Source organism: Physella acuta, unplaced genomic scaffold (genome assembly GCF_028476545.2).
Source record: "Physella acuta isolate Inbredline_101_S28 unplaced genomic scaffold, ASM2847654v3 ptg000434l, whole genome shotgun sequence".
In the NCBI taxonomy this organism is placed as follows: Eukaryota; Metazoa; Mollusca; class Gastropoda; family Physidae; genus Physella; species Physella acuta.
In genome coordinates, this window is record NW_026731953.1 from 387,308 (window position 1) to 407,064 (window position 19,757).

General features: G+C 33.1%; 1 protein-coding gene across 1 annotated transcript in view; it reads left to right on the forward strand.

The window, feature by feature from the left end:
• Positions 1-16,243, forward strand: part of LOC131942945 (uncharacterized) — a 35,423-nt gene extending 19,180 nt beyond the window's left edge. Inside the window, exons 3-19 of the mRNA XM_059302913.1 lie at positions 2,284-2,384; positions 2,761-2,924; positions 5,162-5,309; positions 5,896-6,038; positions 6,879-7,014; positions 7,560-7,655; positions 8,273-8,397; positions 9,371-9,468; positions 10,353-10,437; positions 11,147-11,218; positions 11,409-11,507; positions 12,681-12,734; positions 12,979-13,083; positions 13,460-13,555; positions 13,754-13,937; positions 14,738-14,792; positions 15,995-16,243. Coding sequence (XP_059158896.1) covers positions 2,284-2,384; positions 2,761-2,924; positions 5,162-5,309; positions 5,896-6,038; positions 6,879-7,014; positions 7,560-7,655; positions 8,273-8,397; positions 9,371-9,468; positions 10,353-10,437; positions 11,147-11,218; positions 11,409-11,507; positions 12,681-12,734; positions 12,979-13,083; positions 13,460-13,555; positions 13,754-13,937; positions 14,738-14,742 — 1,711 coding nt within the window. The 3' untranslated portion in view covers positions 14,743-14,792; positions 15,995-16,243. The remainder of the gene's footprint in view (positions 1-2,283; positions 2,385-2,760; positions 2,925-5,161; positions 5,310-5,895; positions 6,039-6,878; positions 7,015-7,559; positions 7,656-8,272; positions 8,398-9,370; positions 9,469-10,352; positions 10,438-11,146; positions 11,219-11,408; positions 11,508-12,680; positions 12,735-12,978; positions 13,084-13,459; positions 13,556-13,753; positions 13,938-14,737; positions 14,793-15,994) is intronic.
• Positions 16,244-19,757: the final 3,514 nt, after the last annotated feature.

Below are 19,757 nucleotides of genomic sequence, written 5' to 3' on the forward strand. Positions count from 1 at the left end.
TACTGCACGAAAGCGTTTATAAATCACATTATTTTTAGAGGTTTACCTCGCCCCCCCCCTCCCCCTCCTTACTGCGCTTTCACCTGTCCTTAAATAAATCTTAACTTCAACAAACATGGCGCCAAGAATAATTTTTCCTTGGGTTTTTTTTTTTAAATTAGTTTTAATGAATATAAATACTATAAAACGAATTCCATACAGTGGCGGAACTAGAAAAAAAAGGCTCCCCCGCAAAGAAAAAATTAGGGCCCCCTATATATATATATATATATATATATATATATATATATATATATATATATATATATATATATATATATATATATTTATATTTATATTTATATATAATATATATATATATATAATATATATGTATTAATAAATATAATCTATGTCCTAACTGAGTAATTTAGTCTACTTCATTGCAATATATAATCATTCTGAGAGAACAAACCAAACAAATTTAGTCCAAACTCATTTTGGCCTAGAGAAATTATCATTACCATAAATAATCATGCTGGTCAAAAATATATAAAGACGTAAGCTGGATTCGTGAATGGTTTCTCGCGTTATGTTTAATTTTTTTCATTTTTAGCTTTTAGAATATCAGTTTTGAAAACATTGATTTTTATAGCTATACCATTGTTTAGTACGTCTTATTTAAATAATAATTCAGAGAATCAATTGCTTTTTAATATACATAGTACAAAACTATTTAAATGAGCTTCGTGGGCATCCTTTTTTTTAAAGAAGGGCAGTAAGTCATGGAAGTAGTGTGAATGTTTGCCTACCTTTCAAACTATAGCTCTTGTAGATTTTAAAATAATTTTCTACGCAGCAATCTCTGCTATAGTAGACCTGTTTTTTTTTCTACAAAAACTCTTTCAAGATGCATGAAAAACATAATTTAAAAAAAAAAAATGCATTGTTTTTTGGTCGGAACTGGGCCCCTAAACGTCCTGGGCCCCCCCGCATTGCGGGGTCTGGCGGTATGGTAGTTCCGCCCCTGATTCCATATCAAATATATTATCCCCCCCCCCCCCCCTCCACACGCACACCTGTTCAAGACTTATATCATGACTAAAATCTGAATCGTCCCTCAGAAAACACACTAATTAAACAACAGCAGCAAACACTCAGAAAACACACTAATTAAACTACAGCAGCAGCCAACACTCAGATAATATCTCAGCTACTTCATGAAGAAAAATAAAACTCCATTTATCATCTCTTGATACCAGACACAGCTATACTGTCGCCTGTGGTACTGTACAGATACATTTAAACAACTTAGTGGGGTGGATGTGTTCAATATCTCGTGAGATCAACATCCCCCCCCCCCTTCAGCACCCAACTGGCTGCTGATTGAGATGTCTGACTCGCATATCTTCGCTGTACGAAATCCAAGACTAGAACACTAGTATTTAGTTTAAATTGACAACACTCAAGATAAAATTATAAACGAACAGCTGTGCTTTAGTCATTAAAAAACGGTTCCTCTGATCTTGCTTCTACCCACCATCCGCCCCCCCCCCCCCTCCCATCACAAGCTAAATCATACAACAGTGACACAAAGTGACAAAGTTGTGAAACATTTCAATCCCCGACTATTCAACATACAGTGTTTCTTCCAGATTGTTTTCTTGGGGGGGTGGGGGGGGGGGGGGGGGGGGGGTGGGGGGCACTGTTAAAAGTATATATTTTATATATAAATTCCAATTCCTTCGGGGGTTGGGGGGGGGGGCGGTAGACTTCTAGATGCCTGGAAGAAACTTTGTTCAACATCATACATCAGAGTGACCTTTCCTGTTGTCTAAAGCGTGTCCCAGCTTCCCGCATGTTGGATTAGAATCTTGAGTTCTTCGTCAGAGACTTTGTGTAAGCTGTAAAGATGTGTCTCTAACAGATGTGTCTCTAACAGATGTGTCTCTAACAGATGTGTCTCTAACAGATGTGCCTCTAACAAATGTGTCTCTAACAGATGTGCCTCTAACAAATGTGCCTCTAACAGATGTGCCTCTAAAAGATGTGTCTCTAACAGATGTGCCTCTAAAATATGTGCCTCTAAAAGATGTGCCTCTAAAAGATGTGCCTCTAACAGATGTGTCTCTAAAAGATGTGTCTCTAACAGATGTGTCTCTAACAAATGTGTCTCTAACAGATGTGCCTCTAAAAGATGTGCCTCTAAAAGATGTGCCTCTAACAAATGTGTCTCTAAAAGATGTGTCTCTAACAGATGTGTCTCTAACAAATGTGTCTCTAACAGATGTGTCTCTGTTTCAGGTATCAAACTATCCTACAGCTGAGAGAGCAAAAAGTCCTTGAGGATCACGGCGATGAAGAAGAAAACAACACGACAGAAACGGACCAGACCGATTCTTCCAGTAAGTATCGATAGCTCTAGCACCAAGTTGATCAGAGCTTCTAAGCCAGGTGTTTTTTGGGGTTTTCAATTTTGGTTTTCATTATCCTGAGCTGCCAAGGGTCAAGTGCGTAGTTACAAGATTGTGTTAAATGTTAACTTGACCGTCAACTATCTAGATGCAAGATTGCGTTGAATGTTAACTTGACGGTCATTATCTAGATACACATTTTTGTTTAATTTTCGCGTTATGGTCAACTATCTAGATACACATTTTTGTTTATTATTTCACGTGACGGTCAACTATCCAATTATACGACTTTGTTGAATAATGCAATACTGGTTGACAAGACCATGTCCCACTACTCACCTTGACATCACCCCCCACCCCCAACCAGCAGGTACCCCACTCAGGAGGAGGGCGATCAAACATGCCCTATCAGTGGACCCAGTGGACCAGTTGGCGGAGAAGGTTCGGCCCGAGGAGTATCAGTTCCCGTTTGAGAACCTCATCTTTGAGGGCGGGGGCAACAAGGGGCTGGCGTATGTCGGCTGTATTCGGGTAGGTGGCGCTCCTCGCCTAGGTACTCTATTACTACACCATATATATATATATATGTCTGGTCCCAAGTCCAGAATGGGAAAGGAGGAGGGTTTTGGGTTTGGGCTAGCAACCCACCATGTAAAAACAAAAACGCTACAGAAACGGCAACAGATCTAAATCAAACCATCATGGGAGAGCAACCGAGGACCGAGGCAGCTTTGCCTGATATGACGAGTCTAGATGAAAGCCGCAAGGAAATCTCTACTCTGAAACAGTCCTTAGTAACCCCCAAAATTATTACACGAATAGGAGCTTGGACGAAACTAGCAAAACAGCTCAAGTGGTCAAGGAAATGTCAAGATACAGGATCAACATCCTGGATGGAAGATACTAGAGCTATATGGCTTTCCAGGAAAAGTCATAAACATACTTAAGGACATGTACTATGATAACCAATGCTGTGTGCGACACGAAAATCAGCAAAGTGAATGGTTCAAGGTAAAAACAGGAGTCAGACAGGGCTGTGTCATCTCACCTGTCATCTTTTTGGTGGTAATAGACTGGATTATGAGAAGAGCCACTGAGGATAAGCCAAGAGGAATTGTTTGGGAACTTACCAACCACCTAGAGGACTGTGACTTTGCTGATGACTTGGCTTTACTTTCACATGCCCAAAAAGACATCCAAGCGAAAACCACAAGAATAGAGCAAATTGCCAAAAGCGTTGGGCTAAAGATAAACTCCGGAAAAACCAAGCTAATGAAAATAAAAACCAAAAGTGCTCTCAAGACCTTTGCGAATGGAGCAGAGCTAGAAGAGGTCGAAGACTTTAAGTACCTCGGCAGCTATATATCAGCAAATGGCAGCATGGAGAAAGAAATTGCCACCAGAATAGCAATGGCAGCACAAGCTTTTAACAGACTCGCTAAGATCTGGAAATCATCCTCACTGCAGCAGAGAACTAAAATAAGGATCTATAAGTCTAATGTACGTTCTGTACTCCTCTATGCTGCAGAGTCATGGAAACTAAACAAGAAAGTAGACAGCCGACTCAGAGGCTTTGAAAGAGAAGATCCCTCCAACGCATCCTCAGGATAAAGTGGGACGACAAAGTCCCAAACAAGGAAATATGGCGAAGGACAGGATTAAACGACATTGTCTCAGAAGTTAGAACGAGGAGATGGAGATGGCTGGGCCATGTCCTACGCATGAGCAAAAAAAGACTCCCCAACATGGCGCTGAAGTGGAACCCACCCGGAAAGAGAAGTAGAGGAAGACCACTGGGAACATGGAGGAGGGAGATGGAAGAAGAAGTACAGGCTACTGGCAAAACCTGGCATGAACTAAAGTGGCTCGCCCAGGACAGGGTGGAATGGCGGAGATTTGTTGTTGCCCTATACTCCACAGGGAGTGATGAGGATTAAGTAAGTAAGTAAGTATATATATATATATATATATATATATATATATATATATATATATATATATATATATATATATATATATATATATATATATATATATATATATATATATATATATATATATATATATATATATATATATATATATATATATATATATATATATATATATATATATATATATATATATGTATATATATATGTGTGTGTGTGTGTGTGTGTGTGTGTGTGTGTGTGTATGTATATATATTTATATATATATATATATATATATATATATATATATATATATATATATATATATATATATATATATATATATATATATATATATATATATATATATATATATATATATATATATATATATATATATATATATATATATAAATCGTTCGAATAAGACACGTTCACGGTTTAATTCGCATGAATGTAAATTATTTAGTCAGACCAGCCTGCTTTTGTTTCGACATTTTTTATCGATTTGATACTTAGATAGTTACTAAGTTTTGTACGTGGAGTGCTACTGTACTCAGACTGGTATAAGTGTGTATATATTGGCAGTGGGAGATTGGTTCTAGAACTGGACTGTGGTTATAGAACTGAACCGTGGTTCTAGAACTGGACTGTGGTTCTAGAACTGGACTGTGGTTATAGAACTGGACGGTGGTTCTAGAACTGGACTGTGGTTCTAGAACTGGACTGTGGTTCTAGAACTGGACTGTGGTTCTAGAACTGGACTGTGGTTCTAGAACTGGACTGTGGTTCTAGAACTGGACAGTGGTTCTAGAACTGGACCGTGGTCTAAAAGCCAACCTGTTTTTGTTGCAGTATCTGGAGGAGCTGGGCATGATGGGGCAGATTCGGAGAATTGGGGGCAGCAGCGCAGGGGCCATAACTGCGGCTCTTGTGGCAGTGGGATACGACTCAAGAGACATCGAGACATTCTTGTCAGACAACATAGAGGAGGTGTTTATTGGTGAGTTCTTGGTTGTCATGCAACATAGAGGAGGTGTTCATTGGTGAGTTCTTGGTCACTTTAGCAAGCTATTGGTCACCTTAGTGAGCTATTGGTCACCTTAGTGAGCTATTGGTCACCTTAGTGAGCTATTGGTCACCTTAGTTAGCTATTGGTCACCTTAGTGAGCTATTGGTCACCTTAGTGAGCTATTGGTCACCTTAGTGAGCTATTGGTCTCCTATTGGTCACCTTCGTGTTACCTTGGTGAGCTTGGTGTCACCTTGGTGAGCTTGGTGTCACCTTGGTGAGTTTTTGGTTTAGTTGCTCATCTTGCATGCACCTAATGACACCCCTGAGACAACCTGACTCTAAGTTTAAATATAAGCCCACTTGATACACTCACCTGTATCTACGGCTAATATTTAAGTCAGATACTTTACAATAACTTATTGTGATTCCGTATTTTTTGGCTGTTAGGTTACTTATATTTATAAAATGCCAGTCAGTAATGTTGTATTTTTAACTTATATCTTGTACTAGGTTAGACTACTCATGATTAGCCTTTTATTAAAAGGGTTATCTCCCTTCTTTCGTGTTTTTTTCAGACCACTCCTGCGGGTACCTGAGTCTCCTGCCCAATCTACTCAGTAAGTTTGGATGGAATCCTGGGAAACGTATCTTCAACTGGTTCGGGGATCGAATCAAGGAAAAGTCAGAGACAAAGAACCCGGATATGACATTTTACGATGTAAGCTTTAACTATATTAGGATATAAATATTATGTTTAGGATGTATAACGCTGTAACTATAAAAAATGTTATGATGTATAAAGCTTTACTTTTTAACTTAATAACGTAAATTAAAATGTATCGTGAACAGTCAGTGAATCAAGTCACCCAAACGTAGCAATCAACCTTGTGTATCCCCAAACATTACAAGACTCGAGTATTAGTATAAATGACCTTCTCTCAACTACACACTGACCTAGTTAGTTAAATCTCTCAGCTCAAACAGAACACGGGAGCTCAGGCTATCTTGTGGATCTAACAAAAAGTAGGCCTTTGACCTAAATCAGCACAGTCAATAATCTTAACCAGTGACTTGGGCAAGATTTTTTTAAAAGTATCTGCCCTTTTGGGGTTTAACGGGAGGGGGGGAGGGGGGGGGGGGGGTAACGTCACTCAATACACCCCTACCTACACGACTGATCCTTACCCTGCTAACCCTACTTCCTGATGATATTGTGAAATACAAACATGTCAGTCACGACTACTAGTGACGCTGTAACCATGGAAACTGAAAAATGTTTGTAGTAACAATGTCGTGTGTCAAAGACCTGCAAACTAAGCCTACATCATACTGTAAAACTAAATTAAGTAGACTACATGTCTACTGCTTTTTTTTTTTTTTTTGCTGTGTACAACATAAAATAAAATACATATGTTTTAGCTGTAATAATAGGGCCTATTGCATGTTTTAGCTGTAAAACAGAATATTAAATCCATATTTATCTGTGTAAAACAGAATCTTAAATACATGTACTGCATGTTTTTCCCTGTGTCAAACATTGTCCCCTCCCTGTCCACAGCTATACAAAGAAAAACAAATGGAACTGTGTGTGGTGGTCACAAACCTGAATCAGATGAGAGCTGAGTACTGCCATCCCAAGACCACACCGGACATGCCGATCAGAGAAGCTCTGCGCATGTCCATGGCTATACCAGGTCATTCATTGAAAACTTTTGATTTTGATCAATCCTAGATCAAGTAAAATAAGACATATTGATCCATTAATTCATCACCATTAATTCAGGCCTAATGTTGTTATTTTATTCATTGAATAATTTTATAAATAAATATTGATCTCCATCTTTAAATGGTTTGAAAGCTTGCGTCTAAATCTACATGCATAAATAATTTCCAATTACACCACTATAGATGCTATATTGTTTTAATAATAAATTGTGTTATGAAAAAATCAAAGTTGTCTAAGAAGATATTTTTTATTGAATTAAATACAATTTCTAAAACTGGCAGGCCAAAATGTTTTAAATGAAATTAAGTTTTAAATTAAACTTTACTTAGTTACAAGGCTCTAGTTTTCCAACATTATTTATGTTGACCAGTTTAAAAGTTTTTCAATCATATGTCAACCAGTTGAAAAGTTTTCAAACCAAATGTTGACCAGTTGAAAAGGTTTTTCAACCATCTGTTGACCAGTTGAAAAGTTTTCCAACAATATGTTGACCAGTTGAATAAAATGTTCCAGGAGTGTTCACAGCTCGAGTGTATGACAACCATGGACAGTTTGACACCTATGTAGACGGGGGAGTGTTATGTAACTACCCTATTCATTGTTACGATGGTAAGATTGGTTTTACACTTGTACGATGGTAAGATTGGTTTTACACTTGTACGATGGTAAGATTGGTTTTACACTTGTATGATGGTAAGATTGGTTTTACACTTGTACGATAGATTTGTTATAAGCTGGCCATCTCATTTTCTTCAGTGATCATTTGATTCGTCTAGTTCTATAACTGTTAGCTACTAGTATTTTTAAATATTTTTTATAGCTTAAAACTTGTTTACTATCAGTGATGGATGGCAGAATAGGCTAGCCAGGATGTAGCCAGAGTTCTCTAACTTGCAGGCATCTCGATAATTATATTCTCTTAGAGTGGCTTAGAGCAAAAATAAATAGTTCAATATAGTAGTTCCTGGAACTTATGAAAACTTTTAGACAAGGGACACAACCAAGTTAAATACATACTTTTCATTAACCTCACTATAGTTTCAGAGTTATCCTTCAAATCTAAATGACAAATACTGAAGAAAGAATAATGCGTCTTTACTAGTAAAGTTGTTTTATTAGGATCTTTAAAATTTGATGAATATTTACTTCATTGTTTAAATCTTCATTTCCCAGGCACAGATATTTATTATTACATTTTTTTACTGCAATTTGTGTTTTGTTTTTAGGCTGGTACCTGTCTATGGCTAAGGAAGATGCATTTCTACAACGCATGAAATCTCTAAAAGATCTACCATTTACCATGTCACAAAGATTTGAACCACCAAACAATAAAACTATTGGCTTTCTTTTAGTGAGTTTGGTTACATGTTGTCTGTAAATTAACTTTTATAAATTTTATTGGTTAAAAATATTGGGTCCTTTAACTTTCAAGATTCTTAACCCCTTAGGTTTGGCAAACCTAAATATAAAAAAAAATCATCTTGTTGTCATAACTTTTAAATCTTCATTAACTATTTATTTTCTAATTTTGCTTGATAAAAAAATTATTTCTTTTATTATGCTCCTGATCCCATTGTATTTGGGAGATTCATTCCAACACAAATGTTATTCCTGACATCATCATTTTAGTTAATATTTGTATTTCATTTTACTCCTACATCCCTGTCTTTATTTTAATATTTATTTTATTCCTCAAGCATTATTTTATAATATTGTTGTTTATTGTATTCCCATACATATTCTATAAGTAGATATTTATTGTATTCCCATATGTATTCTATTAGTAGATATTTATTGTATTCCCATATGTATTCTATTAGTAGATATTTATTGTATTCCCACATGTATTCTATTAGTAGATATTTATTGTATTCCCACATGTATTCTATTAGTAGATATTTATTGTATTCCCCCACATATTTTATTAGTAGATGTTTATTGTATTCCCATATGTATTCTATTAGTAGATATTTATTGTATTCCCCTATGTATTCTATTAGTAGATATTTATTGTATTCCCATATGTATTCTATTAGTAGATATTTATTGTATTCCCATATGTATTCTATTAGTAGATATTTATTGTATTCCCCTATGTATTCTATGAGTAGATGTTTATTGTATTCCCATATGTATTCTATTAGAAGATATTTATTGTATTCCCATATGTATTCTATTAGTAGATATTTATTGTATTCCCATATGTATTCTATTAGTAGATATTTATTGTATTCCCCTATGTATTCTATGAGTAGATGTTTATTGTATTCCCACACATATTCTATGAGTAGATATTTATTGTATTCCCACACATATTCTATTAGTATGACGACACAGAGATGGAGGTCTTAAGGTACAGTCTGGAGAAGCGTGTGGGATCCACAGACCCCTATAAAATTTCTAAAGATACCAAACTCTCTAAGTAAGTCTAAAGTGGGCTACATATTTTTTTACTTAACTCTCTAAGTAAGTCTGAAGTGGGCTACATATTTTTTTACCAAACTCTCTAAGTAAGTCTGAAGTGGGCTACATATTTATACCAAACTTTCTAAGTAAGTCTGAATTGGGCTACATATTTATACCAAACTCTCTAAGTAAGTCTGAAGTGGGCTACATATTTTTTTACCAAACTCTCTAAGTAAGTCTGAAGTGGGCTACATATTTATACCAAACTTTCTAAGTAAGTCTGAACTGGGCTACATATTAATACCAAACTCTCTAAGTAAGTTTGAAGTGGGCTACATATTTTGTTACTTAAATCTCTAAGTAAGTCTGAAGTGGGCTACATATTTATACCAAACTCTCTAAGTAAGTCTGAAGTGGGCTACATATTTATACCAAACTCTCTAAGTAAGTCTAAAGTGGGCTACATATTTATACCAAACTCTCTAAGTAAGTCTAAAGTGGGCTACATATTTTTTTACTTAACTCTCTAAGTCTGAAGTGGGCTGCATATTTATACCAAACTCTCTAAGTAAGTCTAAAGTGGGCTACATATTTATACCAAACTCTCTAAGTAAGTCTAAAGTGGGCTACATATTTATACCAAACTCTCTAAGTAAGTCTTCTCTAAGTAAGTCTAAAGTGGGCTACATATTTATACCAAACTCTCTAAGTAAGTCTAAAGTGGGCTACATATTTATACCAAACTCTCTAAGTAAGTCTAAAGTGGGCTACATATTTATACCAAACTCTCTAAGTAAGTCTAAAGTGGGTTATATATTAATACCAAACGCACTAACTCTTTTTTTTTATAGAAAAGTGTTACATTAACTAAACACATACTTGTCTAAATTTGTCCCACAGACTCAAAGATAAGAAAAAAACATTGTTAAAGAAAGCTGAGAGAGAACATAGCAGAATGGTGAAAGCTGTTGAGGCATTTATGAAGGTGAGTCATGTTGGTGATACACATTGCTCTAGTCTCATTGGTGATACAAATTGTTCTAGTCTCATTGGTGATACACTTTGTTCTAGTCTCATTGGTGATACACTTTGTTCTAGTCTCATTGGTGATACACTTTGTTCTAGTCTCATTGGTGATACACTTTGTTCTAGTCTCATTGGTGATACACTTTGTTCTAGTCTCATTGGTGATACACTTTGTTCTAGTCTCATTGGTGATACACTTTGTTCTAGTCTCATTGGTGATACACATTGTTCTAGTCACATTGGTGATACATGGGGTTTTAGACTTATTGGTGGTACATGGGGTTTTAGACTTATTGGTGATACATGGGGTTTTAGACTTATTGGTGGTACATGGGGTTTTAGACTTATTGGTGGTACATGGGGTTTTAGACTTATTGGTGATACATGGGGTTTTAGACTTATTGGTGGTACATGGGGTTTTAGATTTATTGGTGATACATGGGGTTTAGACTTATTGGTGATACATGGGGTTTTAGACTTTTTGGTGGTTTGTTGGTTGTTGTAGTCTCATAACTGATAGTCTCATATAATGGAATGACACAGTTTATCTGTACTTTTTCCCCTAGTTATATGGCTGAATGTTTATTCTATATTTGTTTCAATAGAAAACAATTGTGTATTTTAGCCAACAAGTTAAAAAACATTTCTCTGATTACACATCATTACAGGTACTCGACAAACATAATCTCCAGGAACAAGAATTTATTGATAAAACAGAACTAGAAAATGCTTTAAACGATGTAAGAGTTGTTTTAAAACTGTATTTTGTTTATTTAGACATAATTACACTGTTTTGAATGCATTGTAGCTCTTGCTATTTATTACGATAGATTTCTAACAATCAAATAAAAGTGGTATCATTTTAATCTAAGTAAAAATCATGGAAATAATCAAAAGAAAAACGTTTTTGAATATTATTTTTCTCTCCAGACTGAAAATTTCTCCGAAGAAAATGCCAAATTATTGTTTGGTGAGGACATTGATGTTAATACAGCCTTCAATATCTTGGACAAGGATGGCAATGGGAGGGTAGGGTCTAGTTTCATTAAATAATTACATGTAGTGGGAGGGGAGGGTCTAGTTTCATTACATGTATTGGGAGGGTAGGGTCTAGTTTCATTACACGTAATGGGAGGGTAGGGTCTAGTTTCATTACACGTAATGGGAGGGTAGGGTCTAGTTTCATTACACGTAATGGGAGGGTAGGGTCTAGTTTCGTTAGATGTAATGGGAGGGTAGGGTCTAGTTTCATTACATAATTACATGTAATGGGAGGGTAGGGACTTTTTTCATTACATGTAGTGGTAGGGTAGGGGTCTAGTTAAATTACATGTAAGGATAGGGTCTAGTTTCATTACATGTAAGGGTAGGGTCTAGTTTCATTACATGTAATGGGAGGGTAGGGTATAGTTTCATTACATGTAATGGCAGGGTAGGGTCTAGTTTCATTACATGTAATTGGAGGGTAGGGTCTAGTTTCATTAGATGTAATGGGAGGGTAGGGTCTAGTTTCATTAGATGTAATGGGAGGGTAGGGTCTAGTTTCATTACATGTAAGGGTAGGGTCTAGTTTCATTACATAATTACATGTAATGGGAGGGTAGGGACTTGTTTCATTACATGTAGTGGTAGGGTAGGGGTCTAGTTAAATTACATGTAAGGGTAGGATCTAGTTTCATTACATGTAAGGGTAGGGTCTAGTTTCATTAGATGTAATGGGAGGGTAGGGTCTAGTTTCATTACATGTAATGGTAGGGTCTAGTTTCATTAGATGTAATGGGAGGGTAGGGTCTTGTATCTTACATGCAATTGGAGGGCTGTTAGATTCTAGTTATTTAATTTTAAATTTCTGGGTATTTATTTCTACATGTTCCAAATTTTACATTTTTCATAGTCATGGTTAGATGGCACGCCAACTTAAAGCTTTTTGTTTTTTGTTTGAATTTTTAAAAATGCTTTGCTCAGCACAGACTTAAGCCTAAAGTTAATAAAAAGTTATTTATATAGTTGTATTTCATAATAAGTGGTCGAATACTAACATCTTTGTAGGGTGAGCTAAGTTAATTTTTAACACAGATTTATAAGACATTTGGAAGAAAAAATAAAATAAACATTCACAGATGTTAATGTGTAACAAGATTTTTCATTTTTTTAAACTGTCAAACACTATACTTAATTTGATGATAAAAAACTTTATTTTAGATAGCCTTTCTGGAACTTGTACAATTTATTGAAGAACACGGAATCAGAATGCAGGTACTACACATTTTATTAACAATTTATATGCTTTATATAGCCTATTATAGATATTAAATATATTCTAATGTAATTTTGATAACTGTTGTTAAAGGTAAACAGTAGCATTTTTTTTTATTTTATAAATTGCTTCAATTCATCTATTTGAAAACTAATGAATGCATCTAAACACCACCACAAATTAAAAACTTAACTCAACAGAAGAAATAAAAATTTGTTTTTGTTTGTTCATTTTTTCTTGCAGACGCGATTCCAAGGATTTGGCAGGAGGGATGTCAACACTTTTTTTGACTTCCTGTCGGCCTTGCAAAACACACTGCTGACCAACTTAAAATATGTCTTTGTTAATGTAAGTGGAATCATTTTTACTATTGTTTTTTTTTTTCTGATTTTTTACCGGCCTTGCAAAATACACTGCTGACCAACTTAAAATATGTCTTTGTTAATGTAAGTGGGAATCTATGTTGCAAGTTTTTTTTTAATTAGTTGAGTAGTAGATTAAGCTTAAGTTATTTGAGATCATTTGATTTTGCTGTATGAATCTTTAGTAATTAAACACATTTTTTAGTTTTATAATATTTCAAAACACGCTTTTAAAAACTACACTAAATAAGATAATTTATCGAGTAGGCTTAATAAATGTAATAAATTTCTAAATTTTTTTTATTCTTGTTGAAAAATATGTGATAACTAATAAAAAAATATTGTGGTTTTTGTGAAACTAGGAAAGAGATGAGTACAGGACAGTTGGAATCAACACAGGACATGTCGGGACATCAGACTATGTCCTGGAGGACGCTGACAGGGAATTTGTCGTTGAAGTAGGTCACTGGGCATTGGTGTAATTAGATGGGCTTTATGGCTAATTAAAGCTGCTGTCTTGAGTCATTATGTATATATTCTTTTTAGTTGAAAAATAATGGAAATTTAATTTTGTTTGATATTAGATGCCAAAAATATGTGAATTATTCGTGTGAAATATAAAAATGTAAAAGAAAACTTGTTGATCTAAATTTCAGCGTGGCTACAACGCAACAAAAGCTTTTCTCAAATATTACGTGGCAAACAACCCTGACTGTGAGAAACGAAGTGACCCAGTGAAGTCAGCTCACAAGTACTTGACAAATTCAAGCACCATCAGAGAAGTCGATGAGATAGAGACAATAATCCAGGAAAAGGAGCCCGCATCTGAAAAAACAGCACGTAAGTAGTTGCTTTGTTTCGTGTGTGTATTTTTTTTATTAAATGATTTGAATTAACCTGGCAAGGTTTTTATTATGAACTCAATTTTTTTGTTTGGTTTACACAAGCTTAGCTGTAGGTCTACACCAGTTACTAGTTTTAATTTTTTTATCACTTCATGCATGTAGTTGAGTAAATGTTTCTCACAAAGTGTAACTTTTACTGCTTTTTAATTTACAGCTTCAAATAATTTACATTTATTAATACATTTATTTTCCTTTTAATTTTATGAACTAACTACTCTGAAGTTTTAATAAAAATAGCCTTCACCTGTTAAAGATTATTTGTTTTATCATTTCAAAACACACATATGTAGTTTATTAAGAAAATCGTTTAAAGCAATTAATGTAACTTGGAATGTGTCGTATTTGCACAGAAAAATGTATTTCATATATAGGAACTATATTTGATGACTTGAACTGAAAATAAAGAAGCCTTGTCCTTAAAAAATGTTTTGAAAACAAATCTAATGCCATTAAAATAACATATCATAGTAAAATTTATTGTTTTCAGTTTTATTTCTTAAAGGTAAGAACAGTTATATCCTTGTCCATTCTGATATCTGACAGCACATTCTTTAAATGATATATTTTTATCTAAAATACGATAAGATTGTGTGCACAAGTAAAGTTCCTTCCCTTTTCCTAAATGTTTTTAGGTTGTTTTTTATTAAAACTTCAATTGAGAAAGTTATTAGCTTAGTGGTGACAAAACTTGATCTAACTACACCTGGCTTTTTAAAAAAAAACTCTAATTTTCAGATTAAACTTTCAGTGTGGTGAAGATATTTTAACTAATATTTTCTTTTACATTGAGGTGACAAAAGTATATCTTAACCTTCTTATATAACAAAATGTCTGTCTTGCTTGTCATTACTGTATGTTGTAAAGTTGTTTTTTTTAGAAATAAATTTACATTGATAATTTATTTAAAATTAATATTATGTTTACTTAATTTAAAATTTTAAAAATTTGTAATAGATTTATTTTGTTTTCTTTTATTATTAACAAATTCAGTACATTGATGAAAAATTTTTGTAATTTATAACTAATAAAAATATTAAATGATATCTTTCTGATAAGGGGACAAGCAACCTTTTATTTTAAAAATAAATTAAAAACTGTGTGACTGTTGGGCATAAATAACTTATTATTTTAAAATGTGGTGTACTCTTCTATTTATTCTAAAACCCTTACATTCAAAACCTACATACTTATATATCATACTTATATATCATAAATATTAATTTAATGATTTTAATGAATTTTACTGTTCTATGTACTAAAAACCAACTAATTAAATTAAAAATACTTATTGTAAGAATTGTATCTAACATTATCATATGATCTACAATTAAATTATTCACAAGAAATAAAATGTATCCCTTTCTCTGCTTTCGCTAGGTTTGAATTAATTAGAAAGTATTTTAATGAAAATAATTTTTAAAGCCTGTAGTTAAAGTAAATACGAAAGTAAGTAAAAAAAATATTTTGTGTTCTGCATTTTTCCTTTCTATACCCAAATGTGCATTTTTGTTATTATCTCCCTTAACCAAATTTATTGTTGCTCAAGCTAAGTTTTAAATATTTGCTGGATAAAATTTAAATTTCATTTTAAAAATGGCCTATCTTTTTACAAAGAAGCAGAAGAAATTCCCCTTTTAATACTTGTGTTGCTGTAACCATTATTTGCTTTAGTGTCTAAATATTGAATGTATTTGTATCACTAAATTCAAACCCTAACCTTATGCATGTAATCATCTTTAGGCTTTTACACTCATTAACTCAATTGTCTTAGAAAACTGCATTTTAAACAATGATAAAATCAAATAATTAATAGTACTAAGCAGCAGTTCATTAATAATACATGCTAATTCTATTTAATTTTAAAATAGTTTTTTTTCAATAATGAATACATAAATAGTTCATTAACTCTTTACTTTATCTAAAAGAAAATACATGCTAATAACAGTTAAAATATTTCAGCAGAAAATGTATATCTTTCAATTTTCTTTTCAGTGATAAAAAAGACAAATTAAACAGATCTACACAGAAAATGAGGAAAAAAGATTTAAATCGCATATACAAAGTTATATTTTACATAGAAAATTCATTTTGATACTTTGCTTTGAATGATAAGCCTGTAATTTATAAAATGCAGTTGCTGAATTTTGGGAACAAAGTCATTTAATGTTTTCAATCCCTGTCATCTGAAGATCACAGATTATATCACATATATCTATTAATGATTTCAATTTTTGAACGATTTTAAATATTGCTTTAAACGTTATAAATATCATAAAGCCCAAAGATATATTTTGCTAAATTATTTTTTTGACTTTATCAATACACTATTTTTGGGAAGACTTTTTACAATTTTATAAGCAGTTACATCCTATTGCTTTGTTTTTAAAATTAAATCTGTATAGCCTACATAGCACATCAACACACAGGATTCATTACACAAACTTTTTATATTGTATATTTAGTTGAAAAATCATGTTTTTAATTGATATGTTTTAAATATGACCATTACAATGTATTTCCTTGTTAATTATTGTGATATTCATGAAGACTAATAATCCTTGCAGTATTTTATTTATTGATTTTTTTTTTCGTGTACATAATTAAAGGTAAATATAGATAACAACCAATATGGGAGAACAGTTGTATGCAACTTTCAAGTAGTAATCAGATCAGTCAGGGTTGTCCCTATAGATGAGCTAGCCCTTCAAGAATGCCTCCTACATATAACATAGGCTAGTCTTTAGAGCCATTTCTTTGCCATTATCAACCGGTGTCATGTATCATCTCAGCAATTAAGCTCTAATGTTAAAACTTTCAGACTTTAATGGGGATTACATGTTTTCACTATAATTTATATGTATTAAGTTTTAACTTTGGCTTGTGTAGAGGATTGGGCATTTTTATACAGTATATTTTAAAATAAACTTCAATTTTCTTTTAGCATTTGCTTCTATAAGAAATGTTTTGTTTAAACAGATAAATCTTAAGGAAACTTATTCCAACTTTTTGCTAATAACTACATGTTTTTTCTAGCTTCAATATTCAACTTTTTGAATATATTTGTCCATTGTCAACATTTTTTTTATAACATGGTATTTCGCAATGCTCTATACGTTTAAGATTTGATCAAAACAAAATGTGTTTGTTTTCTGATATACATATTTTCATGTTCAAGAAAGCCGCAGTGTTCTCTTAATTAATTAATTTTTTTTACATGCAATTTTACTTCAAAATGAATGAAATAAAAACAAATTCCAAGTAAATTTAAAATTGAAACTAAATCAATAAATCTGTATACTATGATTGTTTTTATACTGTGCAATAGTTGAAAAATTTTCCAAACCCTAAATTTTTAGGGTTGAGAACTACAGCGTTAGTGTTAGTCCATTTGTTAAATAGTGTCAAAATTTCAATAATTAATCAGTTGTAATTATACCTAAGTATAGTAAATCATACATTCTGATTTTTACAATTTTTTTTATAAAAAACATAATGTAAAAACACTGTAAATTGTAAATAAATGCAAATAATTTTACTGAAACTAATGCTAATACACAGCAACTACAAGCTGTTATTTTATATGTACATAATTTTACTACTAATTTACACACTGAATATTATATTATCCTAAGCCGACCGTAGCTAGATCTAGAGTCTAGATCTAGATCTAATTGTTTATAATATATTTAAATATAGATCTATGTATTGATTGATCACGAAATGTATCATTGAATTTTATAAGTAAAAATCATTGTTGAACAGTAAATTTAAAAATAGAAATTTAGATTAAGGTCCACATTGTATAGCTCCAAGTAACACTAAGTTAATCTACAGGTACACATTGATCTAGATCTAGATCTAGATCTAGATCTACATTGGTTGCTAACTTGCATTTCATTATGTTTTGTTTAAAAGATCTATAGGCCCTATTAATTATATTTGTATTGCAAGGTGAATAGTGACTTATTGTCTTATAGTGATGCTACAAAGAGGGTCCTACATTTAGCATCTGTATCTTTCCCTTTAAATCTACATTAATAACCAGTTACAATGGATAAAATTTTGTGGTTACAGAGTATCTTTTCATGTAAGATTATAGACCTATGTGCGTATTCTTTACTTACAGTTTCTGTATGACACTGAAGATTGACCAGCAGTTCAAAACATGTTTAACCCAATAACTGCTGTATTTTCAAATCCATGAACTCTCATTTGAGATTAGTTAATTAAAAAATTAGATGTAAATTTATAAAAAAAAACTTGTTTTAATGTATGCGTCATTTAACTGATTTAACATTTGTGAAAATAAAAATAAATTGGATGAAATGTATTGTGTAGTTTGTCTATTGCATGGACAGAGGTAAAGTATTCAAGAAAATTTTGTTTTCTAGGTGGGCTACCATCATCTTTGAAATTCCAAGTGCCAACTAGATTTTCTGAGTGGGAAAACCTCTTCTTTGAACTTTGAAATTATATCGAGTCAAGATTATCTGAAATGACATGAAAATGTTAACACTATCATCAATAAAGCGTATAGGCTACTTAACTTCGTTTAGTTAATTACAGTGTTTCTTCCAGACTTTTTTCTCCGGGGGGGGGGGGGGGGCACTTGAAATCTTCGGGGGGGGGGCGGTAAACTTTCTTCGGGGGGGGGGGCGGACACTGTTAAAAGTATATATTTTCTATATAAATTATATAAATTTCATTTCGTTCGGGGGGGGGGCGGTAAAAAAATTCCGGGGGGCCTCGCCCCCCCCCCCCCCCGAAGAGATGCCTGGAAGAAACTCTGGTTAATTACATGCATTTATACGTAATTATATATAATTAAGTCAGACTACATCCCTGCCATCGCCCAGTAAATTATTTAAAAAGTTAATTTATTTAATTAAAGTAAACAAAGCAATCAAATTACTATTATTATATGTAAATAAAAGCCCATTTCTATTTTTTTAAACGAGATATATCCAAATACTATTCAATAATTTAATTTAATACTGTTAAATACTATAGATTAGTATAGATTATTTGTGTTAAGATTTTACATTTACATCAAATCCCCTAAGTGGGACTGAAAACTTGAAACAACAGAAAATATAGATCTAATCATTTTACTTCAATTTACTCTTCAATCAGTGCTAATGCAGGAATTAGGCAATACAAGCCAGCAAGCAATGTAGGTTGTAAGTGAGATGTCTCCAGTAAACATTAAACACTGCTTGAACTTTTGTTCTACAGTAGAAACATTGTTCGTAGCTGTAAACTTACACAATACCAGTCTGTAAACTTACACAATACCAGTCTGTAAACTTACACAATACCAGTCTGTAAACTTACACAATACCAGTCTGTAAACTTACACAATACCAGTCTGTAAACTTACACAATACCAGTCTGTAAACTTACACAATACCAGTCTGTAAACTTACACAATACCAGTCAATACAGCACGACAGACGATAGGGTTGTGTTATTGATTGGGTTGAGTTTTGTGGTTGGTTGGGGTTGTCATGTTGTATGGTTGTGTGGTTGATCTTATGTGGTTGGTTGGTTGTGGCTGTGTGTGGGTGATATTGTATGATTGCGTGTGGTTGATCTTGTTTTGTAGTGTGTGGTTGGTCTTGGTTGATCATTTTTATATTTGGTACAATTGTACACCATATTTAAATTAACAAATAGTGGGTACTTTATACATAACAAACACGAAATTTTCATAAAGGGGTCATCCGTAAATGACGTCACGCTTTTTTGACGATTT